Source organism: Cydia splendana, chromosome 21 (genome assembly GCF_910591565.1).
Source record: "Cydia splendana chromosome 21, ilCydSple1.2, whole genome shotgun sequence".
NCBI classification, from domain to species: Eukaryota; Metazoa; Arthropoda; class Insecta; order Lepidoptera; family Tortricidae; genus Cydia; species Cydia splendana.
The window spans coordinates 9,936,108-9,952,458 of record NC_085980.1 but is presented as its reverse complement, the minus strand read 5'-3'; the positions used below and the strand labels follow the sequence as shown (position 1 = coordinate 9,952,458).

Below are 16,351 nucleotides of genomic sequence, written 5' to 3'. Positions count from 1 at the left end.
GGTTACGAATTTTGCATGAAATTGGATTAATTAGATGCATGTTCAAGTTCTTTTATAGGAACCGTGCAGCGTGCACGTTAAAGTTTTTTCGCCTCGTGACAATCGTGACTCGAGACATCTATAGGCAGTAGGGCTACCGCCAATACCGAAAATCGTCAATTGCGGGCATTTTTCTCTGTCACTCTAATTACGCCTTCATTGGAGTAAAAGAGTAAGATCCCCGCAATTTGCGAATTTCGGTTTTCGCGGTAGCCCCTCAGGTTTCCTACATTTTATCCCTATAAGATGGAGATACTTAAACCTGTGAGTGTATGTAATTTTAAATGACTGAGTGATTATATATCACTGACAAATATTTTCACATGTCTATATTGACTGAATGTAAGTATAATGGGAAGCAATGTATTTAAATTAAGATCCTATTTTTACCATATGTTAATCTATCTATACATATAATAAAGCTGAAGACGGTCGAAAGTCTGTACATGGAAGATATTTGAAAAAAAGTTGGCTGGGGATACTTAGAATCGATAACAGAACACGTTCCAAAAGTTTTTAGAATTTTTGTCTGTTTGTCTGTTTATCTGTTTATCTGTTTGTCTGTTTATTTGAACGCGCATCACGTGAAAACGGCTGAACGGATTTTGATGAAAACTTTACTAATCTGTCGAGAAAATCCCCGGCCAGGTTATAGGCTATAAAAATTCAACCCCTAAAAGGGGGGGTAGCCATAACACACGATTGACTTAAGTTTGCCCCTGAATCGTATGGCGCTACTTAGGAAGGAGGGGCAAACTTTTTTCAAATATGTGCTACCACTATTGAGTACCCTGGTAAACTAACAGACGGAGCTGAATTTAATACGTTGTGACATGAATAAGCCACCGACGAAAGATTTTGCCAAATTAACTCTAAGTTTAGAAGACACGGATATCAACAAAAATAATTAAATAATTATGTTGATTTAATAATAATAATGTATCCCTTGCCTTTAGATTAATTTGTCTTAAAGGGCCTCTGCGCTGTTGGCTTCGGCCCCACGCACGCCTCCCAAAGGTCCGGGACCCTATGGTCCCGAGATATGGAAAGACAGACAAATAATAATAATATTTCATTAAAGTGTCAAAGGGCCTCTTGTTGGCTTCGGCTCCGCGCACGCCTCCCAAAGGTCCGGAACACCATTGTTCCGTGATGGAAAAGACATAATAATATATCGAAAAATGTTCGCGCTCGCTTCGCTCGCGTTTTCAATAACTTTCTAAGATATGGCGACTGCAGCAGCATTACTCTGTTGCAACGTTGCTGCTGCAGCACTGTCAATTTTCGTGATAAAATGATGTGACTGACTGTAGCTTTTTCGAGTTTTGTTGGTTGATTTGCTACAATTGGGTAATTTGAAAAATGAAAACAATGAATGAAGCGCGACATACACGTTAGATACGATGCTTAAACCGAAAAGGATATACACTGCAGCCACTAACCTGAGAGCTGATGATGGAGTCGGAGTCTTTGGAGTCCACGTGATCTTGGGGAACTGCAGCGTCTTCTTTCACGTTCCTCACACGGTTTTTGAGAGTTTTGTATGCCGGCCGGCGAAATAAACACAATGTAACACTGAATAGTTCAATTTTGGACATTCCATTAGAATTTTGGGTAAGAGATACACGATTTCGATGCGAACACGTTGAGAATTCAAAATGGAGTCAGCGAGAAGACTAAAACTTCGGCGTGAGTTGTCTCGCTCGCGCATAGGTTGCGCGTAGATCTTGCATCTCTTTCTAAGCGACCGCAGACGTAGATCAACGATCTACGCTATCCAATCGGAAAGCATCGTGAATATATTGATGGCGCGAAAGTTTAAAAATGCTTATATTTAAAACGTGAACATTCCGCCCACCAAAATACAATGTTTTGTATTTTAATAAACCTTAACTTTAAGCGATAAAATGTGTATGAACAATCTTAAACCTACATTTTAAGAACTAATTTAATTTTCTATAATTACCTGTTTATTAAGTTCTAATTAGTCAACTTGGTTAGGAAGTGGACATAATTTAGCTAATGGTCGCTTAAGAAGATTTCCATTAGCAGTTCGGATTGTTGCTAAGCGTACAATTCCGTCCGGCCCAGGATGCAGTTCTACTACGCGGGCTAGAGGCCAATGTAACGGCATTGTATTCTCAGTTTTGATGATTACAACCGAGTTAATGTCTAAAGGTTGGCACTGAGAAGTCCATTTTGCACGTTTGGTCAGCGATTGTAAATATTCAGATTTCCAACGCTTCCAAAAGTCTTGTTGAAATTTTTGAATTAATTGCCATCGACCCAGACGATTAAGTTTTGTCGACGTGTGATCTTCGTCGGGTACTGCAGTAAGCGGCTCAAGCGTTAGAAAATGACCTGGGGTCAGTGCGTTTAGGTCGTTCGGATCAGAGCTCACGGGGCACAGCGGCCGAGAATTAAGCGAAGACTCAATCTGAACGAATAACGTGGTTAGTTCTTCGAAAGTAAGAGTTTGATCTCCGACAATACGATACAAGAGAGATTTCGCCGCTTTGATTTGAATTTCCCAGACTCCTCCGAAATGAGGACTCGACGGTGGGTTAAATCGAAACTCTATGTGTTCTGTGCTGGCAGCTGATCTCATATAATTGTTGAGCACGTTATTTGCACCTATGAAATTGGTTCCACAATCTGAGTGAATAATACTTACTCTACCTCTGCGGCCCATGAATCTTCGAAGCGCGGCAATGAAAGCTTCAGAGGATAAGTCTGATACGGCTTCGAGATGCACAGCCTTTGTCGTGAAGCACACAAACAGACACAAATATGCCTTCCCTATTTTAGCACCTCTATATGAACCTAAACGAATGGAAAATGGCCCCCCGAAGTCGACGCCAACTATTGAAAAAGGCTTGGCTTGATTTACACGAGTTGCCGGTAGATCACTCATGAACGGTTCAAGGGGAACCGGATTTAGTCGATAACATCTGATACATTTAGATAGACAGTGCCTAATCGCGCGTATGGGAGACAAAATCCAAAACTGCTGAGTTAAGAGATAATGCAGCGTGTTTGTGCCTGGATGACAGTTTTCGCGATGGAAAGCCTCAATAATGCGGTAAGTTAACGTAGCGTTACGCGGAAGTAAAGCAGGGTGTTTATGATCGAATTCGAGCCCAGATCTTGATAAACGTCCGCCCACCCTGAGGACACCATATTTATCTATGAACGGATTTAATTTGCGCATAGATTTGGAAAGAGGCTTCTTGGTTTGTAAACGAATAATTTCATTATGAAAGTGTTGCGATTGTATGTGTTTAACGATAGGCCTCAGGGCGTTGTGAAGTTCATTGAGGTTAAGGTAAGTAGTCTGACAATGCGTTTGCTTGTTACGTAGGTTTCTTATAAACCGCTGACAATAAGCTATAATCCTCTGGACCTTTCTTATCGAAGAAAATTTCTCTAGTAAATCGTCAAGGAAGTGTGTGTCGTCTTGGACGATGAATGCGTGTGTGCGTTCTTCAGCTATAATGTCGGAATTGCCGCGATGAGAAATATCACTCGTGGACGCATCGAGTGAAGGCCATGTTTCAGGTGGCTGCCTAAGCCAGTCCGGTCCCGCCCACCATAGGGAACAGTGCAACAAATCTACTGGAAACAATCCACGAGAAGCTATATCAGCGGGATTATCTGCCGATGGTACGTGGTTCCAACTGGCGTCGGGAATCGAATCCTGAATATGGCTAACTCTATTGGCGACAAAGGTCTTCCAACGGTGTGATGGCGCCTTTATCCATGAAAGTGCAACGGTGGAGTCCGACCAAGCAAAAATATTGAAGTTCGGTAATACTGACGAGTAAATTTCTTTTACGTATTTAAGAAGATCTGCGAGTAATACCGCTGCGCACAGCTCCAGACGTGGGAGAGAAACGCGTTTGATGGGACAGACACGACTTTTGGCTAAAAGTAAGTAGGTATGTACCTTATTATAGATATCGGTGGCGCTTAGATAGACCACAGCTCCGTATCCAGCCTCCGAGCTATCTGAAAAACCGTGTATCTGACAATTCGTCATGTTCGCGATAGATAAACAACGAGGTATCTCTACGAGTTGCAGTGATGATAATTGATCAGAAAACCGTTCCCACTGTTCAACAATTTCATCAGGAGGGGTTTGGTCCTAGCCTACACATGCAATCCACAATTGTTGAATAAAGCACTTGGCGAGGAAAGTTAAAGGACATAAGAACCCCATAGGGTCGAATATACGAGCCAATTCACTAAGAATAGTGCGTTTAGTACAAATACGGTTTAACGGTTTCACTTCGAAAGTGAATATGTCTTTGATAGGGTTCCATTTTAAACCTAGTACCTTAAGATTATGACTTTGATCATAGTCCATAGAGACAAAATCTGTCAAACAATGTTCAGCTGGTAACTCGGCTAATAATTCAGGATGATTGCTAGCCCATTTTCGAAGTTCAAATTGACTTCTCTTCAATAAGGCTATAACTTGACTTATAGTTTGTTTTGCTTCCTCGACAGATGGAGAACCGCTGACAATATCGTCGACGTATACATTACGTTGTAAGACTGACTTAGCTAACGGAAACTCATCTCCTTCGTCTTGAGCCAACTGTTTTATTGTACGACATGCAAGGAAGGGCGCTGAGCTTACACCGTATGTGACAGTATTTAAACGGTATTCTTGTATGGGTTCGGACTGCTGAAAGCGCCAAAATATTCGTTGGTAATCACGATCATGTTCAGCTATTAGTAGCTGACGATACATTTGCCGCATATCAGCGGTGAAGACAATTGGATTGACACGAAACAGGCACAATATGTCAATAATGTTCGTTTGCAGTTTCGGACCTATCAATAAACTTTCGTTAAGAGAAATACCGCGCGCGTCCTTTGCCGATGCGTCAAAAACGACCCGCAGCTTTGTTGTGGCGCTTTCGGGGCGTAAAACACAATGATGTGGTACGTAATACCTACCTTGGGACAGTTCGCTAATAGGAACTATACTCATGTGGACGCTTTTTAAATAATCCGCCATGAAATCGGAATATTGTGCATGAAGTTCAAGGTTATTTAAGAGTTTTCGCTCTAGTGAGTGGAATCGTCTAAGGGCCAATTCCCTCGAGCCGGGAAAGCAGAGATCCTTGGCATTTTCTTTAAAAGCCAAGGTGACGATATATCTCCCGGTGGGATCACGAGATAACGATTCAGTGTAATGTTGCTCACATTGGATTTCTTCGGTGGTAAGCTTTGGAATCGCTTGAGGAACGGAGTCAAGCTCCCAGAACCGTTCCACTTGTGAACAGAGCTGCTCTCCTTCTGTGACAAAGAATGAATTCATTTCAGCTGCTCCGGCAATCTTAGTACGACCCATCAAAATCCATCCAAATATTGTATTAAGAGCAGGTGGCTGATATTCTCCTCCATCAATACTTCCTGGGGTTAGAAGTAAGGGGAAGACCTCCGCGCCTAACAGAACATCGACGTCTCCAGGCAGATCACATTTAGGGTCTGCTAGTTTCAAGTTTTGTACATGAGTCAACTGAGTCTTGGTAAGTTTGGCGTTTGGCATCGGACCGCATATCGTAGCCAAAGTGAGAGCTTCAATACTGAATACAGTTTCGTTATTCACGCCTATTTCCAGCTGAATTGCACCCGATACTGGAGCCCGCGATAGACCTAAACCGTTAATAGTTCGTGGTGTTGATGATCGATTGAAGCCCAAACGAGCAGCCGCACGCTCAGTGATAAAATTGGGTTGACTACCCGGGTCGATTAGGGCACGACATGTTTGAAACCTTCCTGCAGAATCGCGAACGTTAATCTGAGCAGTAGCTAGCAATACAAACGAATTTATGCTTGAATTTGTAACCAGGCTCGCTTGTGTACACGTATTTGAAGATTCGACTACGTTGCAAACGTTTTCCGCTTCGTTAGCTTCCGAAGCTTCGAGATGAAGTAGCGTATGATGACGTTTATAACACTTTTGACATTTGAAAATGGATTTACAATCTTTAAGGCCATGGGAAGGTTTCAAACAATTAAAACACCAACGGTGTTGTTTGGCGTGATCGAATCGTTCTTGTGGTGTTTTAGAGGAAAACGTCTTACAATGGAGTATTGAGTGGTCCTCCCCACAAAACGAGCACTTGGTAGTAGGGATAGGTGTCGCCGTTTGCTGAACCGATGACGTGGAATGAAGCGTTGTTTCGCCCTCGTTTTGATCATCTGCCGATAACAAAGTCGTTGTCGCTGGTTTTTTCATATTGTTAAGCTTGTCGGAACGTTTATCAAAAGGTTTACCAGAATAATTGAAAGAACGACCTTTGTCGGCTACCCGAGCCTTTTCAACATCACGAGCTTTGTCATTTGACGAAAAGTGCGTATCACGAACAAGTGCTTCACATTGTGAAAATAGAAAGGTCTTAAGCGACTCATACGTGGGCAACTCAGCAGTTGTTGGCTGTTTCTCAAACAAACATCTAGTTTTCGAATCCAATTTAGAAAGAAGAAGGTACGTTAGAACAAAGTCCCATTTGTCAGTAGGTAAGTCGAGTCGCGTTAGCATCGTCAAATTTTCTTGAAAAGTATCAAGGGTTCTACGAAACTCATGAGGTGAATTCGATTTGAAGTTAACATCTAACATTTCTTTCCAACAAGTAAACGCTAAATCACGCTTACCGCGGTAACGCCCGATTAAAGTTTCGTAAGCAGCGCGGTAATATTCGGCCGCCACCGGAAAAGTGCGGATGAGTGCCAACGCGTCGCCCGACAGACAAGATACTAAGTAATGCATTCGTTCCGTATCTGATAACGCCTTGTTTTCATGAATAAGTGAATTAAACATGTCGTAGAATTCGGACCACAGTTTGACATTTCCGCTAAAGTTCGGAAGATTGATCTTCGGGAGCCGGGCTTGTGTGGCGTTACTCGTTGGGGGGTACGACGGTTGACTCGGTTCATCGGAAGTTACCACGAGTTGCCGATGCAACGAGAGTATTTCAAAATAACATTCGTCAAATTGACTCCTAATTTCATCCTCCCTAACCTCCAAGTCGCTATCGATAACGCTCAAAATGTCGGCATGAGCCTCTTCAAATTTACTTGCATGCTTTTTAACTTCTGAATAATGTACAAGAAACGAGTCGATGTAAGTTACGTCATTTTTCGCCTGACGCGCAATCTCTAATGCTTTCTTTACGCGGTTAAACGCAAGTGTACGAATACGACGTAACGCCGGCAGATCGTTGACTGTTAAACCTTCCATTTCTATTGACTTCGATTTAGTTCCTCTAATTGATTTCTTTTTATACAATGCCATAGTTCCGACTGTACCTGTAAGTACCTGTACCTACATAAGGTACGTAACGTAATAAGTATTTGTAGTTGAGTATAATGAGTAGGTATTGTATCGTAAAGTTATACGTGAAATACTAGTAATACGCCTGATTACACTATACCTATATTAAACAAATACGCGACAATATACCTTATAAGTAAGTACCTATGCCCGAATGTTATTTCAGTTTACACGTAAGTACTTAAACAAAAGACTAAAACGGTAAACGCCCCGCGACCGCTCGAAGTTACAATACAGGATATCGACAGCTGTTTTATAGGTACCTATACGAATAGGCCTATGCAGGGATTAAACCCGCAACTAGATGATTACCTACACAATTACACTTAGATAATTACTATGTAAATAGTTTCACTTGCAGCGAAATATGTAAGCACAAAGTAGGCACGTAAGTACTTAAAAGTAAAATTAAATGAATTCTCTTGAGTATACTGTACTACGTACGAAATTTATACGAATAACCCAAACGATAGTATAAGTGAATATAGGATTATACGTATTGTGATGCACAAATAACTCAAAGAAATCAAACAAGTATTTAAATATCACGATTTACGATTGTTTGCAACGCGACTAAATACGGAAGGCGATAATGCAATATGAACTTCTCGGAAATGTAGTGTAACTACACGGACTTCTGAAATTGGTCGGTTTATACCAGAATGATTTGCAATAATTATTGCAATATTTCGCTAACAATTACCAATATTTCTATATAATCTTAGAAGTAATAAGTTGTTCATACACATATACGCCTGTTTTAACACCTGATTTACAGAATTTCAACAAAAACTCAATAATTGCGTTGCGAGTAATAATAACGGCGGGTAGGTATTTTACGCCTTGGGATGTTGCAATTTTACTCAAAATATCGTAAATAGGTGGGGAATAGTATTAAATTGCTTGAAGTTACTTTACTAATGATGGAATATAAAGATCCCTGGGTTTCGGCACCAAAAAAATATGTAGTTTTTTCGAGTTTTGTTGGTTGATTTGCTACAATTGGGTAATTTGAAAAATGAAAACAATGAATGAAGCGCGACATACACGTTAGATACGATGCTTAAACCGAAAAGGATATACACTGCAGCCACTAACCTGAGAGCTGATGATGGAGTCGGAGTCTTTGGAGTCCACGTGATCTTGGGGAACTGCAGCGTCTTCTTTCACGTTCCTCACACGGTTTTTGAGAGTTTTGTATGCCGGCCGGCGAAATAAACACAATGTAACACTGAATAGTTCAATTTTGGACATTCCATTAGAATTTTGGGTAAGAGATACACGATTTCGATGCGAACACGTTGAGAATTCAAAATGGAGTCAGCGAGAAGACTAAAACTTCGGCGTGAGTTGTCTCGCTCGCGCATAGGTTGCGCGTAGATCTTGCATCTCTTTCTAAGCGACCGCAGACGTAGATCAACGATCTACGCTATCCAATCGGAAAGCATCGTGAATATATTGATGGCGCGAAAGTTTAAAAATGCTTATATTTAAAACGTGAACACTGACTTTCATACTAAAAGAAAAAATGTACAACTGTCTATCAAATTGGGTTTTTATATCGAAAAATTTTCGCGCTCGCTTCGCTCGCGTTTTCTATTACTTTCTAAGATATGGCGACCTCATTAAAGTGTCAAAAGTGCCTCTACGTGTTGGCTTCGGCTCCGCGCACGCCTCCCAAAGGTCCGGAACACCATTGTTCCGTGATGGGAAAGACATAATAATATATCGAAAAATGTTCGCGCTCGCTTCGCTCGCGTTTTCAATAACTTTCTAAGATATGGCGACTGCAGCAGCATTACTCTGTTGCAACGTTGCTGCTGCAGCACTGTCAATTTTCGTGATAAAATGATGTGACTGACTTTCATACTAAAAGAAAAAATGTACAACTGTCTATTAAATTGGGTTTTTATATCGAAAAATTTTCGCGCTCGCTTCGCTCGCATTTTCAATAACTTTCTAAGATATGGCGACTGCAGCAGCATTACTCTGTTGCAACGTTATTGCTGTAGCACTGTCAATTTTCGTGATAAAATGATGTGACTGATTTCCATACTAAAAGTAAAAATGTACAACTGTCTATCAAATTGGGTTTTTATATCGAAAAATTTTCGCGCTCGCTTCGCTCGCGTTTTTAATCACTTTCTAATATATGGCGATTGCAGCAGCATTACTCTGTTGCAACGTTACTGCTGCAGCACTGTCAATTTCCGGATAAAATGATGTGACTGATTTCCATACTAAAAGTAAAAATGTACAACTGTCTATCAAATTGCGTTTTTATATCGAAAAATTTTCGCGCTCGCTTCGCTCGCATTTTCAATAACTTTCTAAGATATGGCGACTGCAGCAGCATTACTCTGTTGCAACGTTATTGCTGTAGCACTGTCAATTTTCGTGATAAAATGATGTGACTGATTTCCATACTAAAAGTAAAAATGTACAACTGTCTATCAAATTGCGTTTTTATATCGAAAAATTTTCGCGCTCGCTTCGCTCGCGTTTTTAATCACTTTCTAATATATGGCGACTGCAGCAGCATTACTCTGTGGCAACGTTACTGCTGTAGCACTGTCAATTTTCGTGATAAAATGCTGTGACTGATTTCCATACTAAAAGTAAAAATGTACAACTGTCTATCAAATTGCGTTTTTATATCGAAAAATTTTCGCGCTCGCTTCGTTCGCGTTTTTAATCACTTTCTAATATATGACGACTGCAGCAGCATTACTTTGTTGCAACGTTGCTGCTGCAGCACTGTCAATTTTCGTTATAAAATTATGTGACTGATTTCCATACTAAAAGTAAAAATGTACAACTGTCTATCAAATTGCCTATTTATATCGAAAAAACTTCGCTTCGCTCGCGTTTTCAATCACTTTCTAAGCTATGGCGACTGCAGCAGTATTACTCTGTTGCAACGTTATTGCTGCAGCACTGTCAATTTTCGTGATAAAATGATGTGACTGATTTCCATACTAAAAGTAAAAATGTACAACTGTGTATAAAATTGCGTTTTTATATAGAAAAATTTTCGCGCTTGCTTCGCTCGCGTTTTCAATGACATTCTAAGATGTGATAAAGGTGACATTCGGGTGGCGACTGCAGCAGCATTAGGTACTCTGTTGCAACGTTACTGCTGCGGCACTGTCAATTGTCGTGATAAAATGATGTGATTAATTTCCATTCTCAGCTGTAATGCGGCAATGAACGTCACTCAATTTACCAAAAAAATTCAATGTAATCTTGATGACCCTAGGGAGAGGGGGCACCATGGTCTAGAAATGCTTAGGGCATCAAAATATCTTAATCCGGCACTGGTCGTTTGCGGAGTCAAATGATTTGGGACTCGCATTTTATACGCATTACCATGCATTCCCGAAAACAATCGAATCATTCCCGAAAGTCTCGCAACGCATTGAGGTTACAAGGGGCACGTGTCTTCCTCGGGAGCCTCAGGAGTCTGAAGAAGACCACGGTGAGTGGCGGTCTAGCCACAGGCAGGCCGCTTCACTTTCGCTCGCGCGCGTATACCTTACGGCTTACTGTATCGTCCGATATATACCTACTACCTACTCTGTCGTTAAAATCACGTGTAAAATTTGAATAAGGGCGAAAAAACTATTGACTTTGGTGTGTAGTTTTATTTAGTGGTACCTAATTGTAAAATATTTTATCTGGACTACAGTCCTCTAGCATATCCATCTGTCAACTTTACCTACTTCAAGTTCCGCCTCCAGGGGAGAGGGATAGAAATTAGGATTAGAAATTAGCCGCTTACTGACACAGACCGAATTCCACGCGGGCGGAGCCGCGGGCACAGCTAGTTGTGAATAAACGATTTCATTCATTCATACACTCAAGGGCATTGTTATAGAAATTTCAGAGGGCATGAAATGTGACAAAACAGGCAGAAAAACAAGCCCATGAGGAGGAAGGACGTTTGCCCGAATTTTCTTTGCCGAATTTTCACTTGATTGAATGAGTTCAAATGAAAATTCGAAAATTCTGTTAAATACCGTTAATTTTTTTATATTTTTAAAGGCATCCTGTACAAGCCATTGGGTTAGGTTAGGTTAGATTGGTGACCCTTCTGTTTAAAAAATCAACTGTCTTTAGAAAAAGCGCGTTCGGTCAAATGAAAATATCAGGGTTTTAGTAATGGGATTTAAAGTTTTCGGAGGTGAGATTGCTAGGTGACCATGAAAGACTTACTCTGAATCTTCTGCATGCTCTTGTTGAGTATCTCTTTCTCTCGGTTGAGGTTCTCGATGTCTCGCCTGTCAGCCTCAGCTTTCTTGTTCCCGATCAGGATTTCTCGCTCCATCACCGCTACTTGCTGCCGCAGTCCGTTTCTATGAATATTAACATATTTTTTTTTGCTCTACTATAAAACAAATAATTTTACTTATAAAATTGCTTGAGTAACATCTAATTCAACGAAATTGAGTGTTGACAGTCTTTTAATTTCGCCAGGCGTGGCTCACTCGGCGATTTCGTCGCTTTGCTACATCCGTTCGGCCCCAATTTTGGGGTTTGCCATAAGCCGCGCGTGGCGCTGTTGCCACCTAGCGGCCATATCTGTGCTGATCGTAACAGACGCGTTTTGTTAGAGAGTGAGTCTTCTGTACCTAGTACTATTATTTATTCTGTGATTTCGCGCAGGCCGGCACTCGAGTCGGTGCCCGGCCCGACATGACATAAAAGCCATTGAAGTGTACCTACCGTTCGATCTCCGTGTCACCTTTCAGTTGCTCGAGCCGCTGGTACTTCTTCGTCTGCTGCACGGCCTGCTTCGTCAGCTTCGACACCTCGTTCCGCACCTTGTTGTTGTCGTTCGTCATATTCTACAAGATATAACGTATTTGTAGGATCCACAATGACATTAATGGTCGTTTAGAATAAAGTTGCAATATTAACGAGATGATTTATAACTTTAGATTCTCTCACAAATTATGGAAAATTACTTTTCGCGTTATTTCCTGTTGGCTCTCTGAAATAAGTTCTCAGTGTTCTCTGGAAGTATTACCTGCTGAGAATTGGTATTTTCGAGGGTCTAGAAGTGTTCCTTCTCAGCTTATGCGGCTTGTAACTTATATAACGCGTCCTTCAGCTCTAACTACAGTTCTCTAGTTAATTACATCTCTCTGTCTAGCTGTCTAGTCTCGTTAGTCAACTGACTAAACTATTCTGTCTACTCTCTGCTGTTACCTTCAGATCTCTGGCAGTATTGGTGAGATTGTCCTTCGCCTTTGATAACTCTGCATTGGTGTTTTCGAGGAGCATCCTGAAGTGGGCGGCCTTGGCTAATGCCGCCTCCTCCTCAGCCTGGGCCGCGTGTAGCTTTTCTTGCATGTCTTTCAGCTGACGGTCGCGGCGCTCTATCGTGTGCTCCGCTTTGGACAACTGGGAACGGGTAGGGGTCAATATCAGTGCGTTAGGGACCAAACAACTGGAAATATACCCCTCTGGGAAATAGTCATATTTTATGTAGACATGTTTTGTCTTCTACAGGTAGGTAACCTAACTACTTCTTCGGAAACGAGATCATATAAGATTTGACTTTGACTATCATTTGTGACTTTTGTATTGCTTTAAGGCAATAGGTTCCATATAGTCATTTGATCCTCAAAACAAACCTGATCGACTGATACCATTCATAAAAAAAATCCGACTGGCCTATAGTTAGGTAAAAAGGAATGGGTGTTAAACTGACGGTGTAAATGTAATGTGATTATGTGATGTATTTTATAATTAATGTAATTTTGGTGTAATGTTTTAATTTGTAATACTTTATCTTTGATTAAATATATAGTAAGTGAAAAAAAAAACTGACGGTTGAAGAAGGTAAGTTAAGATAATATATACCGTGTCATTGAGGTTCTGTATCACGACTCTGCGGTCCTCGACGATGTTTTTGAGGCTATCCACTTCACCCTTTATGTGATCTACGAGGCGGTTCGTGCGCACTGCGTTGTTGCCGGCATCCTGCAACATAAGGAGGATACATTGATTCATATGTAACGATTTGTTATCGGCTTCGAACTGGTTTTGATACGACCATGATGATCGTCTTGGTGATTGGTGCGTATCTCTTGCACGACTTTCACTTGTGTGACCACTTGTTCACCAATCAGTGTGAGCGATCTTCCAGATCGTATCAAAACAATTGACGGACTGATAAACTCCCTAACAAAATGTTACCTACATTACATCAGTAATTAGAACCAATAATAAGAAGAAGCCAACCATGGTGTCAGATGATGACAAGGCAGATACCTTGTTGAGCTTCTGCTCCAACTCCTCGATGTAGCTGGTGGGTTCGGACAGCCGCTGCCTCAACTGGCTCCGTCTAGTTCACCCTGTAACCGCTGCTTTTCTTTAACCTACCTCAAGCTGTTCTTCCATGCCAGCAATGGTTTCCTCAGCCTTGTTGAGCTTGCGCTCCAACTCCTCGATGTAGCTGGTGGCTCCGCTCAGCCGATGTTTGATCCCGTCTAGTTCACCCAGTAGCCGCTGTTTTTCTTTAACCTACCTCAAGCTGTTCTTCCATGCCAGCAATGGTTTCCTCAGCCTTGCTGAGCTTCTGCTCCAACTCCTCGATGTAGCTGGTGGCTCCGCTCAGCCGATGTTTGAGCCCGTCTAGTTCACCCAGTAGCCGCTGTTTTTCTTTCTCGAACTTCTCTTTTTCTTTAGCGGCTGATGTTGCTCCACTGAATGTATGTAATAAATAAATTTCAACAAACTTTTCGTCAAACATTTAATTTTTAATTAAGTATTTATTTAAATACTAGCTGTGCCCGCGGCTCCGCCCGCGTGTAATTCGGTCTGTGTCAGTAAGCGGCTAATTTCTAATCCTAATTTCTCTCCCTCTCCCCTCGAGGCGGAACTTGAAGTAAAGTTGACAGATGGATATGCTAGAGGACTGCAGTCCAGATAAAATATTTTACAATTAGGTACCACTAAATAAAACTACATTCCAAAATCAATAGTTTTTTTCGAGTAGTAGATGTATATCGGACGATACAGTAAGGTATACGCGCGCGAGCGAAAGCGAAGCGGCCTGCCTAGCTAGAGCGCCACTCACCGTGGTCTTCTTCAGACTCCTGAGGAAGACCACGTGCCCCTTGTAACCTCAATGCGTTGCGAGACTTTCGCGAATGATTGGATTTTTTTCTGGAAGGCATGGTAATGCGTATTAAATGCGAGTCCCAAATCGTTTGACTCCGCAAACGACCAGTGCCGGATTAAGATATTTTGATGCCCTAAGCATTTCTAGACCATGGTGCCCACTCTCCCTAGGGTCATCGAGATTACATTGAATTTTTTTGGTAAGTTGAGTGACGTTCATTGCCGCATTACAGCTGATCTGAGAATGGAAATTAGTCACATCATTTTATTACGAAAATTGACAGTGCTGCAGCAGTAACGTTGCAACAGAGTAATGCTGCTACAGTCGCCACCCGAATGTCACTTTTATCATGCCTTATAATGTTATTGTAAACGCGAGCGAAGCGAGCGCGAAAATTTTCGATATAAAAAACGCAATTTGATAGACAGTTGTACATTTTTACTTTTAGTCCCAATCAGGCGCGAATCCAGGATTTCATACAGAGAAGGGATGGGACAGTTTTCTATCAGCCTAGCTTCGCATAGGGCTCGACATTAAAGGGTCTCAGCGAGGTTGTTTTCATACAGAAAATATGCAAGAAAGCAGAGCTTGAAATTGACCAAGTGAATTGAATTGGCGAAGTGTGAGCAAGGCAGAAGGCCCAGTTGCGAAAGAGGAAAGCTTGGATTTGGATCCACGCCCGAGTGTAATTAAGGCAGAAGATCAACTTTGCCATAAGGCAGAAGACCTCGCATAAGACCTTACGCCAAACTGCAAAAGAGTGGCTTGAAATCGGATCTATGCATGTAATCACGACTCTTCTACTGCTCGCTCTTTGGCTTCACTCGAAAGCGCTACTTGATAGGATGCTTTTAGTTTTCGGCTTTCGGGGGGCCCCTTATAACACTTTGACAGTTAGGTCTCAGGATCAGGACAAATCTGGCGTGCAAGAGAGCAAAATTCGCTATAAAATCGGTAACCTATGTCGAACAAATCGGCTGGCCGTAAGCCCGAAAGCACATGATTTTTTTTCATAACTTTAAGGGCCTCCGCGTAAGGTCAAATCGAAAGCCTACTTGGAGATGTTCTTACGTACCCTCACTCTCTTACTTGATCCCTACGACCCTTCGTTATTAGATGGGTACTTGTACACGTATAAAAGTTTCATGTATGTACCTACTCCACGACGACTGCAATGCTGATGCAGCCCTGCGCTTTTTTTGCCTACGGTTTTGGTGCCACCTAGACGCAGCAAGTGCTTAATTTGCCTAAAAGGGTTAATGTTTTTATTTTCAAAGTACCCACCTTCGTCGCCATTGTTAAGTGTTTAAAGGAGGCCATTATACGTATGAATATGGATTTGAAATGGGTGCGATATAATTACGATTAGGTATAATTCATGATGGAGAAAATTTATAATTTTAAATAATTATACAATTATACGCGTGTTCATATGATATGTGAGTTTATTTTACCACTACGTAACTAAGTTTTCTTGATTACTTAATGTTTACTCAGTTCCCCAAAAGATGGCACTGTGCAATGAGGGGCAATTAATTTACTGTCGTTTAATTTTGTTGTATTATTAATTTATTAAATCAACATAATTATTCAATTATTTTTGTTGATATCCGTACCCACACTATTACCCACTCTTCTAAACTTAGAGTTAGTTAATTTGGCAAAATCTTTCGTCGGTGGCTTATTCATGTCATAACGTATTAAATTCAGCGCCATATATGTTAGTTTACCAGGGTACTCAATAGTGGTAGCACATATTTGAAAAAAGTTTGCCTCTCCTTCCTAAGTAGCGCCATAAGATTCAGGGGCAAACTTAATTCAATCGAGTGTTG

General features: G+C 41.3%; 1 protein-coding gene across 1 annotated transcript in view; it reads right to left on the bottom strand.

Annotated features, from left to right (window-relative positions):
* LOC134801014 (cilia- and flagella-associated protein 58-like) overlaps positions 1 to 16,351 on the bottom strand; it is a 38,267-nt gene that overhangs the window by 13,512 nt on the left and 8,404 nt on the right. The window contains exons 5-9 of the mRNA XM_063773514.1: positions 13,923 to 14,100; positions 13,256 to 13,375; positions 12,599 to 12,793; positions 12,113 to 12,234; positions 11,603 to 11,742 (exon numbers count right to left, since the gene is read on the bottom strand). Coding sequence (XP_063629584.1) covers positions 11,603 to 11,742; positions 12,113 to 12,234; positions 12,599 to 12,793; positions 13,256 to 13,375; positions 13,923 to 14,100 — 755 coding nt within the window. The remainder of the gene's footprint in view (positions 1 to 11,602; positions 11,743 to 12,112; positions 12,235 to 12,598; positions 12,794 to 13,255; positions 13,376 to 13,922; positions 14,101 to 16,351) is intronic.